This window comes from Cynoglossus semilaevis, chromosome 16 (assembly GCF_000523025.1).
Source record: "Cynoglossus semilaevis isolate Cse_v1.0 chromosome 16, Cse_v1.0, whole genome shotgun sequence".
NCBI classification, from domain to species: domain Eukaryota; kingdom Metazoa; phylum Chordata; class Actinopteri; order Pleuronectiformes; family Cynoglossidae; genus Cynoglossus; species Cynoglossus semilaevis.
The window spans coordinates 14319314-14338099 of record NC_024322.1 but is presented as its reverse complement, the minus strand read 5'-3'; the positions used below and the strand labels follow the sequence as shown (position 1 = coordinate 14338099).

The following is an 18786-nucleotide window of genomic DNA, read 5'->3' as shown; positions in this document are numbered from 1 at the left end:
CAAAAAGAAACAATTGAGTCATCTTTCCACCGGTGGGATTTTTGTTTCACGTGTCTATATTTGAGGGGGGGCTGCAGAGTTCAGGAAAGCTGAGTCGGAGGAATGGAAGAAAGGGAAATTAATTTAGCTAAGCTCCAGAGAAGCTTAGTGGCTCCGGGAGTGGATGTTGAAATGGCATTTCTTTAACAGGCTTCAGCAAATATATATATATATATCTATAACGGATACTCAGGCTGGAGCTCTTTACAGTATCAACACTAGGGTTTATCTGGAGCCCGTAATGAAATCAAATGACTGAGAGTTAGACAGTGTGTTGTCCTCTTCTCATGGGTCTGTCAGTGGGAATGTAGATCAGGGAACGGTGAACAAATATGACAATAAATGGAGTGGGGAAATACAAAAACAGAGAAATAAAATCAAAGTACAAATTGTAGGAAATATACCACATACACTGAACTCGATGGACTGTAATATTCAGAGCCGGAATCACGATAAACCTTACAAGTCATTCAGGTTAACTGTGGACTTTTTGATGTGTCTTGTCTTATAAATAATAAACAGAATGTCTGCACAGAATCTGTTCACTTTCCAAATTTAAAATTCAGTGCAGTTGTTAATGAAAGAAAAAAAATGTTATTAATTATTTAAATTATTCAATTATAGTAATATTTTGGAATCGAGTCGTGGACCGGATTGGATGGTTTAAAGGGGCCAGATTTGGCCCCGCGAACCACCAGTTGATAATCACTGTTCTACAGCCTGACACCAAATGACTTCTCTGTAGAGATTTAGCTGAGCTGGAAATCTAACAAATGAAATGGAGAGCATTTTAAAGACATTTGTGGAAATAAATAAAGTTGAAGTGTCTCTCAATGGAACTATAGCGCCACACGCAGGTTTAGAAAGAAGGTGTCTTTGCTCTTGGTTTAAAAGAAAAAAAAGCCCCACAGGATACCAAAGTGTTTTCGTACTCTGTCTCTAAAGGTCCAGTACTTCTATTATTGGACCAAAAGATCCAGGTAAGAGACATCAACAACGTACGCTGAGAAAATGAGGGTGAGACGGAGCAGGAGGAAGTTCACGTGTCGACAACAGGAAGAGGAAGCAGAGTGGCAGGAACACGACAGCTCCTGAACACGGACCTTGTAGCAGCTGGTACCTGATCCTGGGCACAGACGGAGACCAAATCCTCCGTTGCCTTTGATCCTCAGACTCAAAGCAGCAAAGGAGCGACTTCAAACCTCAGCAGCTGGTTTATGAGGCTGAAGAGCGGAGTGACAGCGACTCATTTCCCTGGAGATGTTCAAATTAGATTTTCTCCTCTCTGTCCATTATTCTCATGTTGTTACGCTGTGTTTCCAGTCACAACTGCACTGTACTGCACAGGAACAGAAAACAAGTTTTCGTAGGTAACGAGACGTACCTGAGCTGCTCGACAATTTACAACGACATTATTTTAGCGTGAAGGAATCTGCCCAACAAGTATTTGACAAAATACTTTGTTCAGATATTTGCTTTGTGCCAATCCAGTAATTTGATACTGAGTAATTTGACGTTAAGTCTTTGGCCGGACTGGATGGTCCTGTGGCCTGGATTCAGCCCGCGGACCTCCAGTTGAAGGTCTACGTTTACGATATGACAGAAATGAATATTCACTTTCTTAATAAATGTATGGGAAATACTGTAAACCAAGAAGGTCGTAAACCAAGGATGTCGTAAACCGAGGACGCTGTAAACCGAGGACCCCCTGTATTGAATTCAATTCAACTAGGAAAAAGAAAGGAACTTAACACAACATCATCACAGAATGAACTGTCAGTGATGGCGCTGCAGTGAAGCTCTGTGTTGATCTGCTTTTTGTTTTGTTTTTTTCAAACCAAGTGATTGTAGTTCCTTTACGTTATAGTCCCTTCAGAATAAATGGCACTGCTACATGGTGGCCTTGCAAGGGGGCGCGATGTAAGCTGAGGGGTTGGCTGTTGCTTGAATGATGCATGCACATATCACAGACAGGGGGGCAGGGAGGTGTACTGGGGGGGGGCGATTTTTCCATCTAAGTGCCTTCAGAGGTGCAAAATGGGAGATGAAGGCCCTTGGCATCAGCTACTGCCTCTAACGGACTGGAAACAAGGCTTTATATTCAGCAATTTATGATCGCAACGCGGGGAAAGGAGTGTAAAGGGGAGGAGAGAGGTGGGAGTACCAGGAGAGACCTTGGGAGGTGAAATGAAGGACATCATCCAAGACAAACTCTCATCACCAGATGTCAATGAGAGACAGCCGTCTTACAGGAACAAATGGGACGGCGCCGACCTCAATCCAACGTTCCGCTTATGGGAGCAAACCACCATTTTGGCTCCACTGTGTTTTCTCTCTGCCTGACATTAAACCATGACAACAAACGACGAAAACAAGACAGATGGAAAATTCACGGACCTATGAAGAGTCATTTTTTTGGGGGGTTAGAATGAGGGGCAGTTTGGAGGGCAATTTTATCAAAACACAAACAAAGACCAAAGGGTCCTTCAAGGTAAGATTAAAATTCCCATCGTCCAAGTCTGCAAGGATTATTCCACATTGTTTATATCCATGGTAACTGATGTCGTTTGTAAATCTCAGAACTTTTCTTACTTCATTAAAATGACAAACCAAAAAAAAAAAAGTATTTTCTTCTTCTTTGTCAGTCACTAAAACTCAGCAAATGAATGTGGATCCAAAATATTTCACAGAAAAACGTTTTCCAGCCAAAAGCAAAAACAGGGAAAAGAGAAAATGCAGCCAGGGGGCAGCATTGCTGCAGGAGGATTTGTCATCATACACGTTCCATTGCTCTTTCAGGTCAAAGGTTAAGGCTAAACAGTTAGAAAAAAAAAAATGAATGACTGATCTTGTCTTTGACCCGACCATCAGGGTTAAGGCTAAACAGTTAGAAAAAAAATTAATGACTGATCTTGCCTTTGACCCGACCATCATGAGAGAAGTTTCAGTCTGAGTGGAAATATTGTGGTGGTAAAAATAAAAAATGTATCTTTTACTTTTCATTTTCTCTTTGTGTGTTTTTTCCTCTGCCTTCTTTCAGGGCCGGTCTTGGCAGAGTTTTCCCATCGCTCTCCCCGGGATGATTATGTTGGCAGCTATTTCCAGAGTCCAGGTGATTAATCCTCCACGGAGGTGATGCCACATTAACCCGTCTCTCAGCCTCTCCCACCAAATCAGCGCAGGTGAAACACACCGTTCAATTTGCTTCTATCTGTATTTCTATCAATTGCTCACTGGTTCAGTGAGAGGTTTTGGATTTGTCATTGTTTAGTACTAATCAGGACTAATTGATTAGCGCTAGCTGTGGGATGTTGCCCGGACTTTTAACGATCTGTGCTGCTAATGTAAACTACGACGCCGCTCCCATCTGCCTTATATTATGGGCTAATGGCGCGGTGGAGAACGGCCCAGGAAGGAGCGGGACGGTCGGGAACGTGGCTCAGATCTGTGAGCAGTAATGGGAGATCAGTGACCTGTAAAAGAGTGCCAGGGGCAGAGGGCTCTCCCCGGCGCAGTGTGTGCAGGTTAATGTAGGGAACACACACACAGAGTATACCTCCCAGCACCTGCAGCACTTTAGGGAGGATTGGCCTTTGTGGTGACATGTTCTCTGTTAATAATGCCTGTTTTCAATCGCTGCAGAGAAAAGCTCCATTATCCTCGACACGGCAGAGAGAGAAAACACAAAAATCACACCTTTCATTTGTCGAAAGTGTCAATCTGACAGAGAATAGGTAAATAATCAGTATTAATGGACAAAAGTTAGCACAAAAATATAGCATTGATGCTAATGCTACACTCACTCACAATATTTTGACCTTGACCAACAACGACACTCACTCACAATATTTTGACCTTGGCCAAGCAATGTAGTTTTTAAGCACAAAAATATAGCATTGATGCTAATACTACACTCACAATATTTTGACCTTGACCAAGCAATGTAGTTTGGGGATTTTTTTCTTTTTCTTTTGGCTAATTTAGCTTCAAACCTCTAGCATGCAACTCTTCATATTTACTTCTGCAACAAAATATTTACTATAAAAATATGGTGGAGAATATTCTAGACCAGATTTATCCTGGTACAATATTGTATTTTATAATAATTAAAAAAAAAAATATATATTTATAAACTCCCATGGAGTTAATAGTACCTTCCACAGGTACATTTAGAACAAATAAAAAATGTGTGATTAATTTGCAATTAACTGCGGACTATATGCACATATATCATGTCTGTCAAACGACTGTAGGTAATCATGATTCATTATGATTAATTGTTAATCAAAATTTCTAAATCTGCCAAAAATGTTTTTTCCCCTCAGTATTTGTAAACTTAAAGACATCAACACATTAACGCCTTAAACTAATCACAAAAAAAAAAAAAAAAAAATCTGTTACTACATCTGCATTTACTCATTCCTAACAAAAATAGCCTCTTTTTTTTTAACGTCAACGTCTATCCACCGGGTTGCCCGTCACCACACAACCTTCTGCCGTGGAATCCATCCGTCTTCCTCCCTCGTCGCCGCAGATGGAGCAACATGACAAGGGTACAGGAGCCAATCCATTTCCACCTTGTCATCTGCAGGCACTTCGATCTGCCACAGCGCTCCTCCATCTCGATTAGGGGTGGTCTGCAGGTGGGATAAGAGTCAGTTGATGTGGACGTACGCGTCTGAGGCACAGCCACCTTACACTGCAGCACCTCCCCCTCCCCTCGCTCTCTACCCCCCGCCCACCCGTGCCTCTGTCATCCACCTGTCAAAGCCAACGCCACTGTCATGTTGTGGACCTGAAGAACATCTCCTCCTCGCCTCCACAATGACAATTACCGTCCCCAGAGACGGGAAACCAACCAGCAGCTAACAACAGCCAATCTCAGCCCTGACATTCGGGATAAGTGATGAAACGCTGCGGCTTTTTAATATATGTTAGAGACTAAAGGAAATGAGTGCAATAAGAGCAGGGGCGGCTGGCGGTGCCGTCCACCTCCAACGTGATAGATACACAGCTGCAGAGCTGATCGATACCACGCATAATCACAAAAAGCATCAAGCACACACACACACACACACACACGCACACACACACGCACACACACCAACACTTTTTCAGCCTCTGACAGTGACTGTCTACCTCTGCTGCATTTAACCACCAACGCTGTTTTGAAATGTAGATATATTTAAGAAAAAAAAACAGAGTTTTATGATTGACCTCTGACCTCTCACCAGGAAGTGTTGAACAGTAATAAAATGTAACGTATGTTGGTGAAACATCGACGTTTCCGTGAATCTAACACTGTTATTGAAGACTGTCCACCAGGGGGTCTCACCTGCCCCCGTTGCCCTAACAAAAAAATCTAGACAATTTCTTCCAAATTTATTGAACTAACACCAGGTAAATTTATATTAATATTTTTTATAATCAATAACATCAAATTACACCACGTTCAAAAAGAGAAAATAAATGTTTGTCATGTCCCCACCAGTGGGCCCCGCCCCACACTTTGAGAAGCACTGTTGTCTAATTATTATTTTCATCAATAGTATTATTAATAGTAATAATAATAATAACAGTTATTAGAGCAGAATAACTACTATAAAACAGCACAGTTCATCTACATTTCCTTCGGGTCAGTTCTGAAGAAGTACTCAGTCAAAGTACTCTACTGTGTACTACGTTCTACTGTCTCGTGCAGTTCCTCAAACGGCCAATTTGTAGAACACTGTAGAACAAATTTGACCTGGGTTCACCGCAGCCCTGTGGATAAACAACAGAAAAAAGGACCTGTTTCTGTGGCTACTGTTTGCTTATTTAATTGTTGGCTCTGAACTTAAGTGTACATGAAAGTACACACACACTCTCACACACTCTCACACACGCGACAGTCCTCAGCTGCCTGTTTGCTCTGACTAAATGTGTTTGCTCCTCCGTTCAGGTGGAGACAGAACCCAGCGGTCCATCACAGATATATCACCACACGGTGTCACCGCGGTGTCCTTCACCGTGGAACCTGATGGACTACAGTAACTGCTTTAGCTGCTAAATCAGAAAAAAACTGACACTTCTCCCAAATGTCACCACGTATGAGTAAATGAGTTCAAATCCTGTTTGGACATTTTTAAAGAAAAACAAAAAAACGTAAAGCAGGACTGTCTCCACCGGTGAAGCAGCGAAGAGAAAAGTTTTCCGTTGTTTTGATCTTATTTCCTCTCTATGCAGTTTGATCAACATTTCATCAAATGCACATAGAAAAATATAAATGTATTTTCAACGCAGGTTTGAAACAAAACAAAAAATGACAAAGTGTGATGTTTTCACTGAAAACCAAAGACAAAAAGAACAAAAAGGATATTTACCGGAACCAAAAAACAATCAAATTAAATTAAAATACCCAGTATCTAATTTAGTCATATTTCTTCGTGCTACTTTTTTAATCTGTTCCGAGTCGGTGTCACGGCCTTTGTTCGACATTGCGTTTGAGTAAAAATAGTAGGAAGTCGGGTTTTTGTGGTAAACACCAACAGAACCAAAGACAACAAAGTCAACTCCCCTACTACCAATCACAGAGACAGGGAATAAATAAGACAGGTTTACACTCAACCCCCCCCTCAACCCCGAAAAAACCCCAAAAAGAAACACAGGTTGATGTTTCAGCCTCGTGACACTAGAGGGTGAAATGACCCGTGTTTGAAGTGGTAGCTTTCATCATAGTGGAGAGCCCTGACGGCTGTGTCTGAGCTGCGGAGCTCTGTGTTGGCGGCGTTTTAGTCTCTACATTAAACAAAGAAAGACACATAGTTATTTTTTTTTTACTGCTGCGATCAAAAAAGTGTCTTGAAAAAAAAAAATCCATCAATTTCCATCGCAAAATTCTTTCTTTTTCTGAGGTTCATCTTCCTTTATTTGTTTTATAAAGAACTGACGTTTCAGGATTTATAAGGTTAAAAGGTTTTTTTCATTATTTTGGAAAAAGAAAAAAAAATTCAATAATAAAAGCAAAAAAAACTCCTGTCAAAGCAGTATTCTAAAGGCAAGTAATCGATGCTGAATAAAAAACACAATATTTTCTGTGAATGCCAGTATTATTTAAGACGTCAAAAACGTTTTCCATCAGTTTTTCCGATGATTTACTTCCTGCCAATGTACAACTGCGTGTATTTGCTGCCGAGGCGGTGGGATTAAGCAGTAATACTGCAGGTAGATCAGAAACAGCCCGAGGCTGTACTTCTTGGCAGGGTTAACAACTTAAGTACTTTTTAGGCCGAGCTGTAAATACATTTGAATGACCCCGGGCTAAACTCCGTACAGTGCCCAAAGGCCAGATATATTACCTGAATCAGAGGCCGGCTCACGTTAGCAGACAAGGCCACTGGCCTCAGTATCCATCTTTGTGATTGGGCTAATGACAGTGATTTTGACCTCATCACTCTTCCCTCTCTGATAGCCTCTCTGCCCTCAATCATTCATCTCCACTTTCTCTCGTCCTGCGTACACCTTGACGATGACCTCATAATTGGAACTTTGCAGTGATTCCATCATTCATGGTACAAAGGAGGGTTCCTCGGGAGCCGGATGTTTCTTCAATATCCCGTCACTCCTCACACAATCGTCACATTAGTGCCGCCTTAAAGGTGATAAGACATTAGGCCAAAATGATTTCATAATTTATCGCCATTAAATGGGAAACGTTCATGACTTTGATTCGTTTCTTGGAACGTATTTGAAAACACATCGGAACGAAAGTCAAAGTTTTCTAAGTCGACTTGTCCAATAAAAAGATTTAAAAACCTATAGAAGTACTAGTATTAGTACTCACAGAGTAACTTGCAGTTCTTTATCCTTCCTGTCTACAAATCTAGATACAGTATTTGTCCATTTTATAAATGGACAAAAGCAACCAACCAAGAAAAACCAAAATTAAAACAGTCCGTACAGCATGGCCGTCAATAAACGTTGTTACTTCCACACTCTGCTGGAAAGCTTCACCAGAGAAACTCACAGTTGTAGACTGTCAGGTCTCAATGCCTTTTACCAAAGTTAATAAAGAAAAAAGACCTGAAGCTCTCGAATTAAAATACTTAAGACGCGTGTTTACATCCAGTGAGTTGACTCAGCTTATACGCCTTTAACCTTGGACAACAAAAACAGCAGCACACTGGGTGATATTTGCTGGCAGTGTTGTTGTCGAGTCAGAGCTCATTTAAGTCAACAAAGTCTGGATGAATTTTGTTCAAGAAGGAAGGAGAAAAAACAGGGCGACAGAGAGGGGGGAAGAGACCGTTTTTAATCTCCCCTCCATCACAATTGCCTCTGAGAATTAAGAGAAATTACGGGTGATTAATTAGCCACCGGGAAACAGGTTTACACCCATGACAGTGAGCGTGTTCCTGGGATGCTGATGAAGGTGAATTCTAACACTTGCAGAAACCAGTTTTGCTGTGTTGTCACAATATCCTGCCATTAGGGACAGATGACTCACTGTTAACACCGGGCCGCTGTATTATTGCAGGCACAGAGCAGCGTTTGCTGGAGCACAGATAAAAACCCTGAATAACAGCATTTTCTGCGTTGTCATCATATGGTTAATATGCTTTTAATTTTTCATACACGGGCAATATTTCACCGCCCACTGCAAAATAAATGGTCAGGAAGGGGCTTCATTGTTGCAGCTTTGACGCCTGGTGGACACGACCCTGACGGAAGGAACACTTTACTTGATGAATCACTAAAACAAAAAAAAAAAAAACTAAGACGAGGTCAAATGTATAAAACACCAATAAGTGCTGGATATGTGAGTTATGGAACACTGCTCTAACAATATGGAGTCCGTTCATAGTTAACTGTTTTGTACCTGCAATAATTGTATAATTAAGGAAAGTTTATCGTAGAAACATCAGGATCAAGAAGAACTAAAAAAGAAACCCCGCAAACAACATCTCTCTTGCGCAACTGTTCGATCGTTATTATCAGATGCACACTCTCTCTGCCACACCTACTTCTTCTTGATCAATTGATACAAATATACCCACTTTGACAGCATCAGTATTTGCTGGTTAAATTGCGAGACACCCTCAGAACTTCTAAAAAAAAAACCTGACTTCCCTCACCCTGGCCACCTTGTCCAGCCCCTCTGGGTCAATCCTCAGATGTTCCAGGACAAACTGAGGGACCCAGTTCCTGCAAGACGTTTAGGGGTCTTTTCCTGGTGCTCCTACGTATTGGAGGTTCCCTGAACATCTCACCAGAGGAGGCAAACCAGAAGGTGATTCCAACCAGAAGCTGGAACCATTTTCAAAGCTCTGTCTGGATGACCAGGTTTCTCACATCTGTGTTAGGGGTGCTGCTGAGTAGAAAACCTTACATGTGTGAAGTTATCGTGTGGATCAGAAACATAATGCCTTGGTTGAGCTCCTTACTACCGTCTTCAGTGTTTGGCCTGAGTTTTGTTCTAAAACTCTGCTGTTCCTGAATCAGCCTGAGGGCAAAACGCACCAACTCCCTCTGCTGTACTTTCTGTCTCTCCTCCTCACTGCCTGAGTCACGTCACTGTTTCATTTCTTTGGATAGTCAAATGGGCCTTCACTCTGCCCTCTCCCTATTGGACACAGTGTGATTCCCCTTGGAGGAGGGGAGGGGCTTTCAACTGCCTCAGCCAAACTTCCAGAGAACTTTTCCTGCTTTGGGTTTTAGGTCCTAAAAACTGTTGGTGATGAATCTGTTGGAAAGTTCTCCGACCTTTTAACGGGTCGGTATCAGCGGTGGAGTATGAGGAGTTCTGATGACGTCGTTGTGGAATCAGAAGATATGGGAAAAGGTCTTGGATTACATTACTGCTAAAGTATATTTGGAGTACAGTATGGAGTACTAAGAAGTACAAGGTAAACTTATTTTGTTTGAACTAAAGTCAGTGTAACGTTGGTATATGTCGACATTGAAGAGTGTGTGTACGGATAAAGTTGAATTTTTTAAATAAAACCTAACCGGACACTGGTTTTTCCATCTGCACGGAGACAGGACTGTCAACAGTACGTTTACATCAGAAACATAAGCAACAGCAGATGGAGAAACAGGTGTGTTTGTGTTAAAGAACACGACGTCCTGTTACGGAGAGGAACTCCTCCATGAACCGCGCTCCACCTTCGGTTGTTTTGAGGCTAAACATGACCCCAAATCCTTTAAGGAATTCTTTTAATCTGCTGATCTGCACCAGAGTGAAATTGTGGGGGGGAGGAGAGATAAGGGACTGGTGGGAGGGGAGCAGAAACACTTTTCAAGCTCTGGGAGAGGTTGCAATAGCAACGGAATATAATACAAACACAGAAGCAGAGAAACCAACATGTTTCCTGTGTGAAATCCATCCAGATATGTGATACTCTGAGATATGAAACCGTCCATTTCTCAGCAGCCTAACAATACTCCCTAAACAGTCACGTGTTTCCACAGGATTAAGTGTCAAGCAAGATTTCCCAGATAATCCCCGTGTCATTACTTTGACTTGTTTTTTCACACTTTTCTTTATGGAAATGTTTTTCAGTTGGATTTACTTTAAAACACTTCTATCTTTTTTTTACTTACGTTTGTTTGTGTTCCTTCTCAGACACCGACATCCCACTCAGTTCTCCTGGGAAAAAAAAAAAAAAAAAGCACTTCAGTCAATTTGAAAGATGTTGCAAATAAACTTTCTGCTCGTTCATCACTTGTTTTTCGGCGCTCGGTTAAAAATACATCTCAGCGCAGCGCCGATCTGGGAATTTAGCTCATTAGTTATGAGCATATCGGAACAGCTGAATTTACAGGAATACTAATTAAAACCCTGACCTTAAGTCCTACAAAAGAGAGTTTCCTCTCAAGTTACTTTTTGGGGATTTAATAAACTATTAAGAACTTAATTATTAGACAAAGTAAAAAAAACTCTGTTAAAAAATGAAAATCCCTTGGGCTTATATGTAGGACAAAAATATTTATACAGCAGCGTATCTTCTTTAAGTAAGGCATTAATTTTTACTACTTTTTTTTTAAACAAACAAAACTTTTTTGTACAAGAGCATGAAAAAGTAGTTAACTATTAACAAATTTCATAACTGAATTATTTATCGAGCTGTAAACTTGGTTAAGAATTGAAGCTGAAAGCAGTGAAAGGCTAATGACAAACAAAACAAGAGAAAAGTTTGATGAGAAAATGTTCAGTATCTAGTGTGGGAACGAGATTTTATCAGTACAACACAAACTGAAGGTGAGAGCCTCAAAAAGTTTAGAAACAAAAAGATGTGTCAAAAGAACTGAAAATAAAAAACAGTGTTAATTCACTGTTTAATAAAATCTAGTTTTCTCTGTTCTAGACTCAGGATCTGGTTGTCTCACTGTCTTCCATCTTGATAACATCTGTTAGTCTACTGCTGAAAAACTCCCGTCTCCACAACAAACTCCACTTTGTTGACTCTCCTGCCAAAAAATGAAAGTTTTTAAAGTCCACAGAAAGTCTGCAGAAAGATGAAGCACCGAGAGTCTGAGACATCGTTTTATTATTCATCTGTTCATCTATCTTCTACCACTTAATCCTGTCCAGGGTCGCAGGTAGAGCTGGAGTCAATCCCAGCAGACACCGGGGCAAAGACAGGATACACTCCAGACAGTTCATCCCACCAAAATATGATATGTCTTTTTTTTTTCTTCCTACAGAAGTCTTTATGTCGAGGAATGATTGGGGCAAATATTTGCATTTTGAAGAGTTTTTGTTCACTCAATTTTACAAATTAGACGCAGGGTCATGTAACCATAGAGAAATTAAGCACAAAAACCAAATGCACACACCGGGAGAACAAGTCAAACTTCATGTAGAAAGAACGTGCACACCTGAGCTCATATCCAGTATCCAACCTGCGGCTCGGGGGACCAGGATCATTTTTCTGTTCCTCTGTATGTGAGCATTTCTGCATGTGTGATCAGCTCCATCTTTTATTTGGTGTTAAGAGCAAAATGTGTATTTCATATTTACATAAAAGCAGGACACACCAGTTTAAATGTTGCTGCTTGTCAGTCTCAGAGATATTTACCGACTGTTAGATCAACAAGGAACGTCGGCCGAGGCCTGCGAGTCTCTACAGTCGTAGCATAAAGGTCACCGCCAATATGGTAGTGATGGAGGAATAAAGGTTACTATTGATTGGAGGGTTTAAAGGATTTTTACCTCCAGCTTTGTCAGGTTGGTTTCCTGGAACATGGGAGCAATTTCTAGCAAATGTGACTGGACAATAAAACGCAACTGCATTTGCATCTGCGAAGGGTTTTTGTACAGACTAAAATAATCAGTGGGTATAAGTAACATATGCCTGAATATTATAAGACAGTGTCACATGTTCACATGTGTTACATCAAAACAAAAATCATGACAGTGAATCTTCTTCTCCTCACAGTTGAAGAGAACTGTACCGACCAAACAGCTGTGTGGATGGAGGACTGAGCTCAGCTGAGTCCCACACCACAATGAGAGACCGGTTGTCAGAGCTACAGCAGAGGGCTCAGGAGTCCTCTGCTGTTGCCGGTGAAAATAATAACCCACTCCCAGAGGAGGGGGACGACGATGACTCTGTAGAGGTCGGGATTGCGATGCCACAGGCTGTGGTGTTTGAGGAAGAGCCGATAATTGAAAATTTCTTGTCTGAGGCTCAGAAGATCAGAGATGACATTAATGCACTGGAAACAGAGGTAAATAAAAACACTGTCATCCTCCATCGGTTACCCCAGGTGGAAGTAAGTGCATTTCTGTCCATATTTGATGTTCTCCGACGGGTCTGTATGATCTCCACTTCACACAGATCCTCCAGTTCACCCAGCAGCAAAAGACCCTGGTGGCAACGATGCGACGTTTCAGTGTGATGAAGAAAGAGAGCAGCATAACAAGAGACATCAAGCTCCAGGCCGAAAGCCTCCACCGGCGCTTAGATGCACTGTCTAAACAAGTCCAAAAAACTGAGGAACAGCAGGGGCCGGCTGCTGCTACCACAAGGATACAACGCTGTCAGCAGGCAGCGCTGCAGAGCAAATTCCAGCAGGTTGACAATATACTTGATATAAACTGGACTAAAAAAAAACACATTCTGGTGTAAATAATGACATTGATTTGAAATAATACTCTCTTAGAACCTCAAGACCTTTAGTGCAGCCACAGAGGCATTATAAGTAAGACAACTAACGTACTTTAATCCATCAAACTCTGAAAGGCACTTTTTAAAGACTTTTCCATCAAATCCATTCACTTCAGCTTGTTTGCTAACAGCTTAAACACATTTGGTGTCATTTTAAAATCATCATGTCATTAGCGCTGCCTCTGCTAAATTCAGACCCTTCTAGTTCTACCCTGTGAAACACCTGATACTACTGCATATTATATTGCACATCAACAGGCCTACAGTACAGCAGTAATCCTAACACAATCACATAATAAACTGGAATCATTTTCACTACATTAAAATGATGAGCCTCAAATGTGAACCTCCGTCTGTGCTCGACTAAATGTTATTTTTTTATGTTATTTTCTATTGTCACGTGTAGGTGATGCGACAGTACAATGAAGGACTGATAACAAAGCAGGAACGCTGTAAGGACTTCATCCTCCGCCAGCTGGATGTCCTGGGGAAAGAAGTGACGGAAGAGGAAGTAGACAAAATGTTCGAGGCAGGAAAGTGGGAGGTCTTCAATGAGAACCTACTGAACGAGGCCAAAGTCACACGGTCTCAGCTGTCTGAGATCGAGCAGCGTCACAAGGTGAGGAAGGAAAAAGAGACAATATTTTTGGAAACACATTCTCTAATAATAGAACATCTTTGTATTTAAACATCATCGATACATGTATCAAACTACTACGATCACAGATTAGTGTAACATTTAACGCGACAAGATAAGCAAGGTGTTTGATCACTGTTTAATCTTGTTTGCTGACGTCAATTGCAGATGTGAAATAAACCTATTGCCACTACTGCCCTCTACTGGGCTGGAGTGTGGATAGATAGAACTCTTTATATATATATATACACATTACATATATATATCTGTCTAGACCTCTTTTTACTGTCATAAAAATATATTTCTTGTTGTCAGTATTTTTCTGACAACGATACTGTAAACTTGGACACATCACCTCGCTAAACTTTTCACTAACTCATTCGCCAGAGTGGGAAATTACACCATCAACAATCCATCAATCGCTGGCTGTCCACCAGTCAGCTATAATCCCTAATTAATGAAGGATCAAAGCAAAATTTACGTCTCGTTTGTTGACGTCCAAAGTTGTTTTTGAGATAAAGTTGCATTTGTTTCCTAATTGAACCCTAAATCCTGCAGCTGTCTCCTCGAAGCACCTTTAGCCTCTGACTAATGTCCCATACATCAACAATATTAATCCCCTGATCCTCATCCACTGACAGGAGCTGTTGAGTCTGGAAAACAACATGAGGGAGCTGAGAGACCTGTTCATGGACATTTTCATGCTGGTGGAGGAACAAGGAGCCGACATCGAACACATCCAGACCAACGTGGAGAGGACGCAGGACTACGTGGAAAGGACTAATGAGAAGTTTAAACTGGCGGCCAGGTATAAGAAGAAGAACCCTCTGAGACAGCTGTGCTGCTGCTGCTGTCCTCCGTGGAGATGCTGCTTGTAACACCAGTTCATCTTCGTGTACTGTACATACTGTACGTAACACCTTTGGAATCAGGTAGTGGACTGAAGTAAAACTCAAAATGATAACAAGGTACTTTGGTCTTGGAACGGCAGAAGGAGTCACTTTCAACAGGATGTCGAACGACTGTTGGAAGAGTCAACGCTGCTGCTTATCCATGACCTTGACTGTGATTTGACAGAGGTCGCAAACAAGGGAAGCTCCCTGTGTCTGACACTACCATTTCACTAAGACTGTTATAGCTTCAAATAATGTCCTTTTAAACAAACAAAATATGCACTTTAGATCCTTCATAAAATTCACTGTTTTAGCACAGAGTAATGACACTGAGGTGGTGAACTTAATTGTGGTGAATTTAATTATTACTATTTAAATATCATTGTTGGCTCAATAATACTCAACATATCTGTTTTCATTTATATTCCAGCCTAGTTATTATAACAGTAAAGGTTACAATAAGGTAGAAATTATATTTAATTAACAACAAGCGTTGATTAAAAAACAATCACTGCAAAGCTGCTGTACACTGGAGTTAAAAAAAAAGTAAATGTCACTTTAAATATGCGTTCACGTTTTAGGAAGTAATAATAATATAATGTAATGAAGTACAAACTGATGTATAAAGGTTAGTTCAATAAAATGTGTAATATTATCGTGTATCCTCATCATTGAGATTATGTTACACAAAGGGATGTAGCTCTTCTCTGAGTACGGGTACACCAGTTAGGCATAAATAACATAAATACAAAGACATCAATAGTGACAACATCTATAAAAAAAAAACAAATAAAAGAGAAATAATTTGGAAGTGACGAGAAGTATTTTACTGTAGTTCATACTATCATAACAGAACAAATCCTACAGTTAGCCTTGCTTCTGTCTTTGTTCCCAAGGGTGGAAATACCTCGTTAAAGCTAACAAGTTAGCAGTGTAAGATTATTGTAAACCAGCTGTAGTGTATGGTATGGGATTTTATTTTTTTACTCACAGATAAATACCTCAGCTTCAAACCAGCCTACTGTGACAGGGAGGTTTGTGTGACCTGCGGTGTCTGGTGTCCATGAAGAAGTAAAGGTGAGGTGGGTGTGCTAAAGGCTGGCTGGAAAATCTGGTTTGTCTGCTGTAGCATGATAGCTGCCAGACAGCCACTGTATGTTCCCGCAGGGGGAAGTGTGTAAACAACAACTTTTCATTGGAAGCAGATGCTAAAAGGACCCACCTGTGTTCAGTTGTCCTCTGTTTAGGCACAAAACACCGCCGCTCGGCACAATAATAATAAGAACCTTTCCTCGGGTGGAAACGGTGGCTCACATGACATGTGACGAATAACCGTCAGCCACTGCGGTGGTTGTTTAAGACTTCGTTAGACTTAAATTCACTGAACATTTAGATTTCTTAGCGGAATCCAGAGTGTGAAGTGCGAGGATCACTGCCTTCCGGCTGCTTTGATTCACAGTGTTGTGCCTTACGCTCTGACGCTGATTAGATTGACATTTGTGAAGAAGAAAATAATAAAGAGCATTTAATATGTAAATGATATTATGTAAATCAAATTCCAATGCATTTGAATGTCGAACGGAAACATCTCCTGTCTAACTCCAAGTGAAGAGAAATGAAGCGCTGCTGCGAAATTGCAGGAGTCTTGAACAGCAACAATGCCATCCAGTGTTCACTGGGGTAATTGCTGGTTATTACTGTGGAGCAGCAGTCCCGGACCAGCGACATGGGTACATAATAAAACACACTAAATTGCGTCATATGTAACTTAATTATCGTGTACATGTGCTGTAAGTATTATTATCACTGTTATAAATAATTTGGAATATTAAATATTATTTATAAGTTAATCGTAAAATAGAATCTTGGTTAATTATTTGAATTTTAATCAGGCATTTCTTTGTAGTTTTATCGAGAGAGGTCCTCGCTGAGTCAGCGTTATGTGTGTGGGCGTATTTCTCCTTAAATGCCTCTGAGAGTTCGATAAAAGTTAAAAACGCCATCTGTGTCCTGACTATTCTTTTACCGGAATACGCTCACGGGTAGAGAGGCCCCAGCGAAATAGTTTTAGTCTCGGTAGAGAGGCCCCAGCGAAATAGTTTTCGGTCTCACTTTTTGTTCAATAATCACTTTGTTTTGTTCTTTAATTTCAAACATTCTAACGTTGTAAGTGACTTATAGGAGGCGAACAGACGTTATTATTTTTTTCAAAATAAAATACCATCCAAACAAAACACAAATAAAACGAGTAAAATTGAATAAATCCATACGAAGGAAAATTAGAGTGTATCAGACTGAAGTGGGAAATGGGTCAGAGGGAGAAAACGAGGACAATGTGAACTGTACTGACACTGAGGAGGGATTGATTTGCAGACCTGAGCGAGAGCTTTTTGGGTTTAGAAGGTCATGAGAGTGGTCATTTCAAAAAACCTCTAGACATCTGATCCCAGGGAGGTCAACCTGAGTCCTCAACATATTCTATTTACTTTCCTCTCTCTCTCTCCCCTCAGTCTGTTTGGCTTTAAAGGCATCGGCTCTTCCTTCAGCTCTCTTAGAATTCAACTGCACACTCTGTGATGTGCTAAAGCAAGACTTCCCTCATGTTCTGTAGATCCACTTTGATTTATCCCATTTCCTTTGACCCCTGAATCCACTCATTTACTTCAGCTAGATCCACTTTGATTTATCCCATTTCCCACTTTGACCCCTACATCCACTCATTTACTTCAGTGTGGCCTAACATCAATTAATTTGTGATTTAAATACAGTATTATATGACAAGTATTCACCAACAAAAATATGGTATTCAAACATTTCCCAAAAATGCAAAAATAAAGAAAAATAAATTGTATTTTTAATTGAAGTACCTGGTCAGATAAAACAAAGATATTACAATAAAACCTTCAAAACTATTAGAGATATGTCATAAAATCCCCCCACAAACGACTCATCTGGTACGCACCAGCAGCAGTGGCAGCCACGGCAGCATGAACACCTGAGACACAGAGGGTTTTATGGTCGACAGAGATGCATCGACTTCTGTTTGTTACTCTGATCTGTGCGTTCTGGTTTTGTTGTAACGGCTCTGTCAGTCACAGAGACAATCAAACTGAGACTTTCCCTGCGTGTCTCGACTACATCAGAGGCCCTCCGGTGAGTAATACCAGCTGTGGTAATACAGAGCTGACATAACTTTACTGCCTGTTTTATCACTGCCATCAAAAGTGAACAGAGAAATATCAGGACCCCTGCGAGGAGATAAATCACCAGCAAACTGCACAGCAGGACTGGAGGTAACAGAAATCCAAGACATGGCTGCACCGACGAACACCTCAGAGTTGCACTGGGTAAACTGTGTTAAAGGTTGAGCTAATTTGTTATAATCTTACAAAGTACATGGAGTTTTTGGAATGTCACAACTAAATCTTAGCTTCTCTCTGACAGCATACGGTATTTAAGGTATGCTGCTAGCCTCAGTGCACGAGAGTTGTATTTTGGTTCATCCAGAAAAGTACGACGGTGTAGAATGGGCCTCATTGAAGATAAAAAAAAATCTTAAATTAGGAGAATAAAGTTGTAAGCTTATGGGAATAAAGCGGTACATTTACACAAATACAGTTGTAAGTGTACAAGAATAGAGTTGTAAGTTCACGACGATAAACTTCAGTCACAGCTCCAACCTCAGAGCCCAGCTCCTTTATGATGACAATGGAGACGAAGTTCTCCGAATGAAACATCACATTCAGTGAAATACGATGTAGACTAATGACTGTGAGCTTGTCATGTGATGACAGGTGTGAGGTAATATTTTTACCTTTGGATAAAGCCAGACTTTGAGACTTTGTGCTCGACCAACAGCTGCCGGTGGCGTCACGCTACAACGAGTGACACCGATCCCTGCAGGAACGCAACTGCACGAGATGGAACTATTTATCAGACTAAGCTTAATGATCCGATAGATCACAGCTAGAAAGATTTAAAACAAATTCTACTCTCGAAAAACTCAAATTGAAACTTTGTTTTTCCAGACTTTTAAACCAAAGTTTGGTTTTCAACTCAAAAGGAA

At 40.8% G+C, this 18786-nt stretch overlaps 1 protein-coding gene and 1 long non-coding RNA gene across 2 annotated transcripts; one reads left to right on the top strand and one right to left on the bottom strand.

The window, feature by feature from the left end:
• Positions 1 to 4227: 4227 nt before the first annotated feature.
• Positions 4228 to 16789, bottom strand: LOC103392265 (uncharacterized). The gene is made up of 3 exons (XR_522887.3): positions 15943 to 16789; positions 10621 to 10666; positions 4228 to 4676 (listed from the first exon to the last, which is right to left on the bottom strand). It is a non-coding gene; the product is annotated as an uncharacterized LOC103392265 (long non-coding RNA).
• stx19 (syntaxin 19) lies at positions 9314 to 15057 on the top strand. The gene is made up of 5 exons (XM_008328841.3): positions 9314 to 9923; positions 12459 to 12750; positions 12861 to 13097; positions 13597 to 13809; positions 14469 to 15057. The coding sequence occupies exons 2-5, from the start codon at positions 12529 to 12531 to the stop codon at positions 14703 to 14705; spliced, it is 909 nt and encodes a 302-aa protein (XP_008327063.1). The 5' UTR covers positions 9314 to 9923; positions 12459 to 12528; the 3' UTR covers positions 14706 to 15057.
• Positions 16790 to 18786: the final 1997 nt, after the last annotated feature.

Bases quoted from the DNA above. Each gene is read 5' to 3' on its own strand.
- stx19 (XM_008328841.3), top strand. From the start codon at position 12,529: ATGAGAGACCGGTTGTCAGAGCTACAGCAGAGGGCTCAGGAGTCCTCT. The intron at 12,751-12,860 runs GTAAATAAAAAC...CACTTCACACAG, and splicing joins TTAATGCACTGGAAACAGAG to ATCCTCCAGTTCACCCAGCA. The intron at 13,098-13,596 runs GTTGACAATATA...TGTCACGTGTAG, and splicing joins TGCAGAGCAAATTCCAGCAG to GTGATGCGACAGTACAATGA.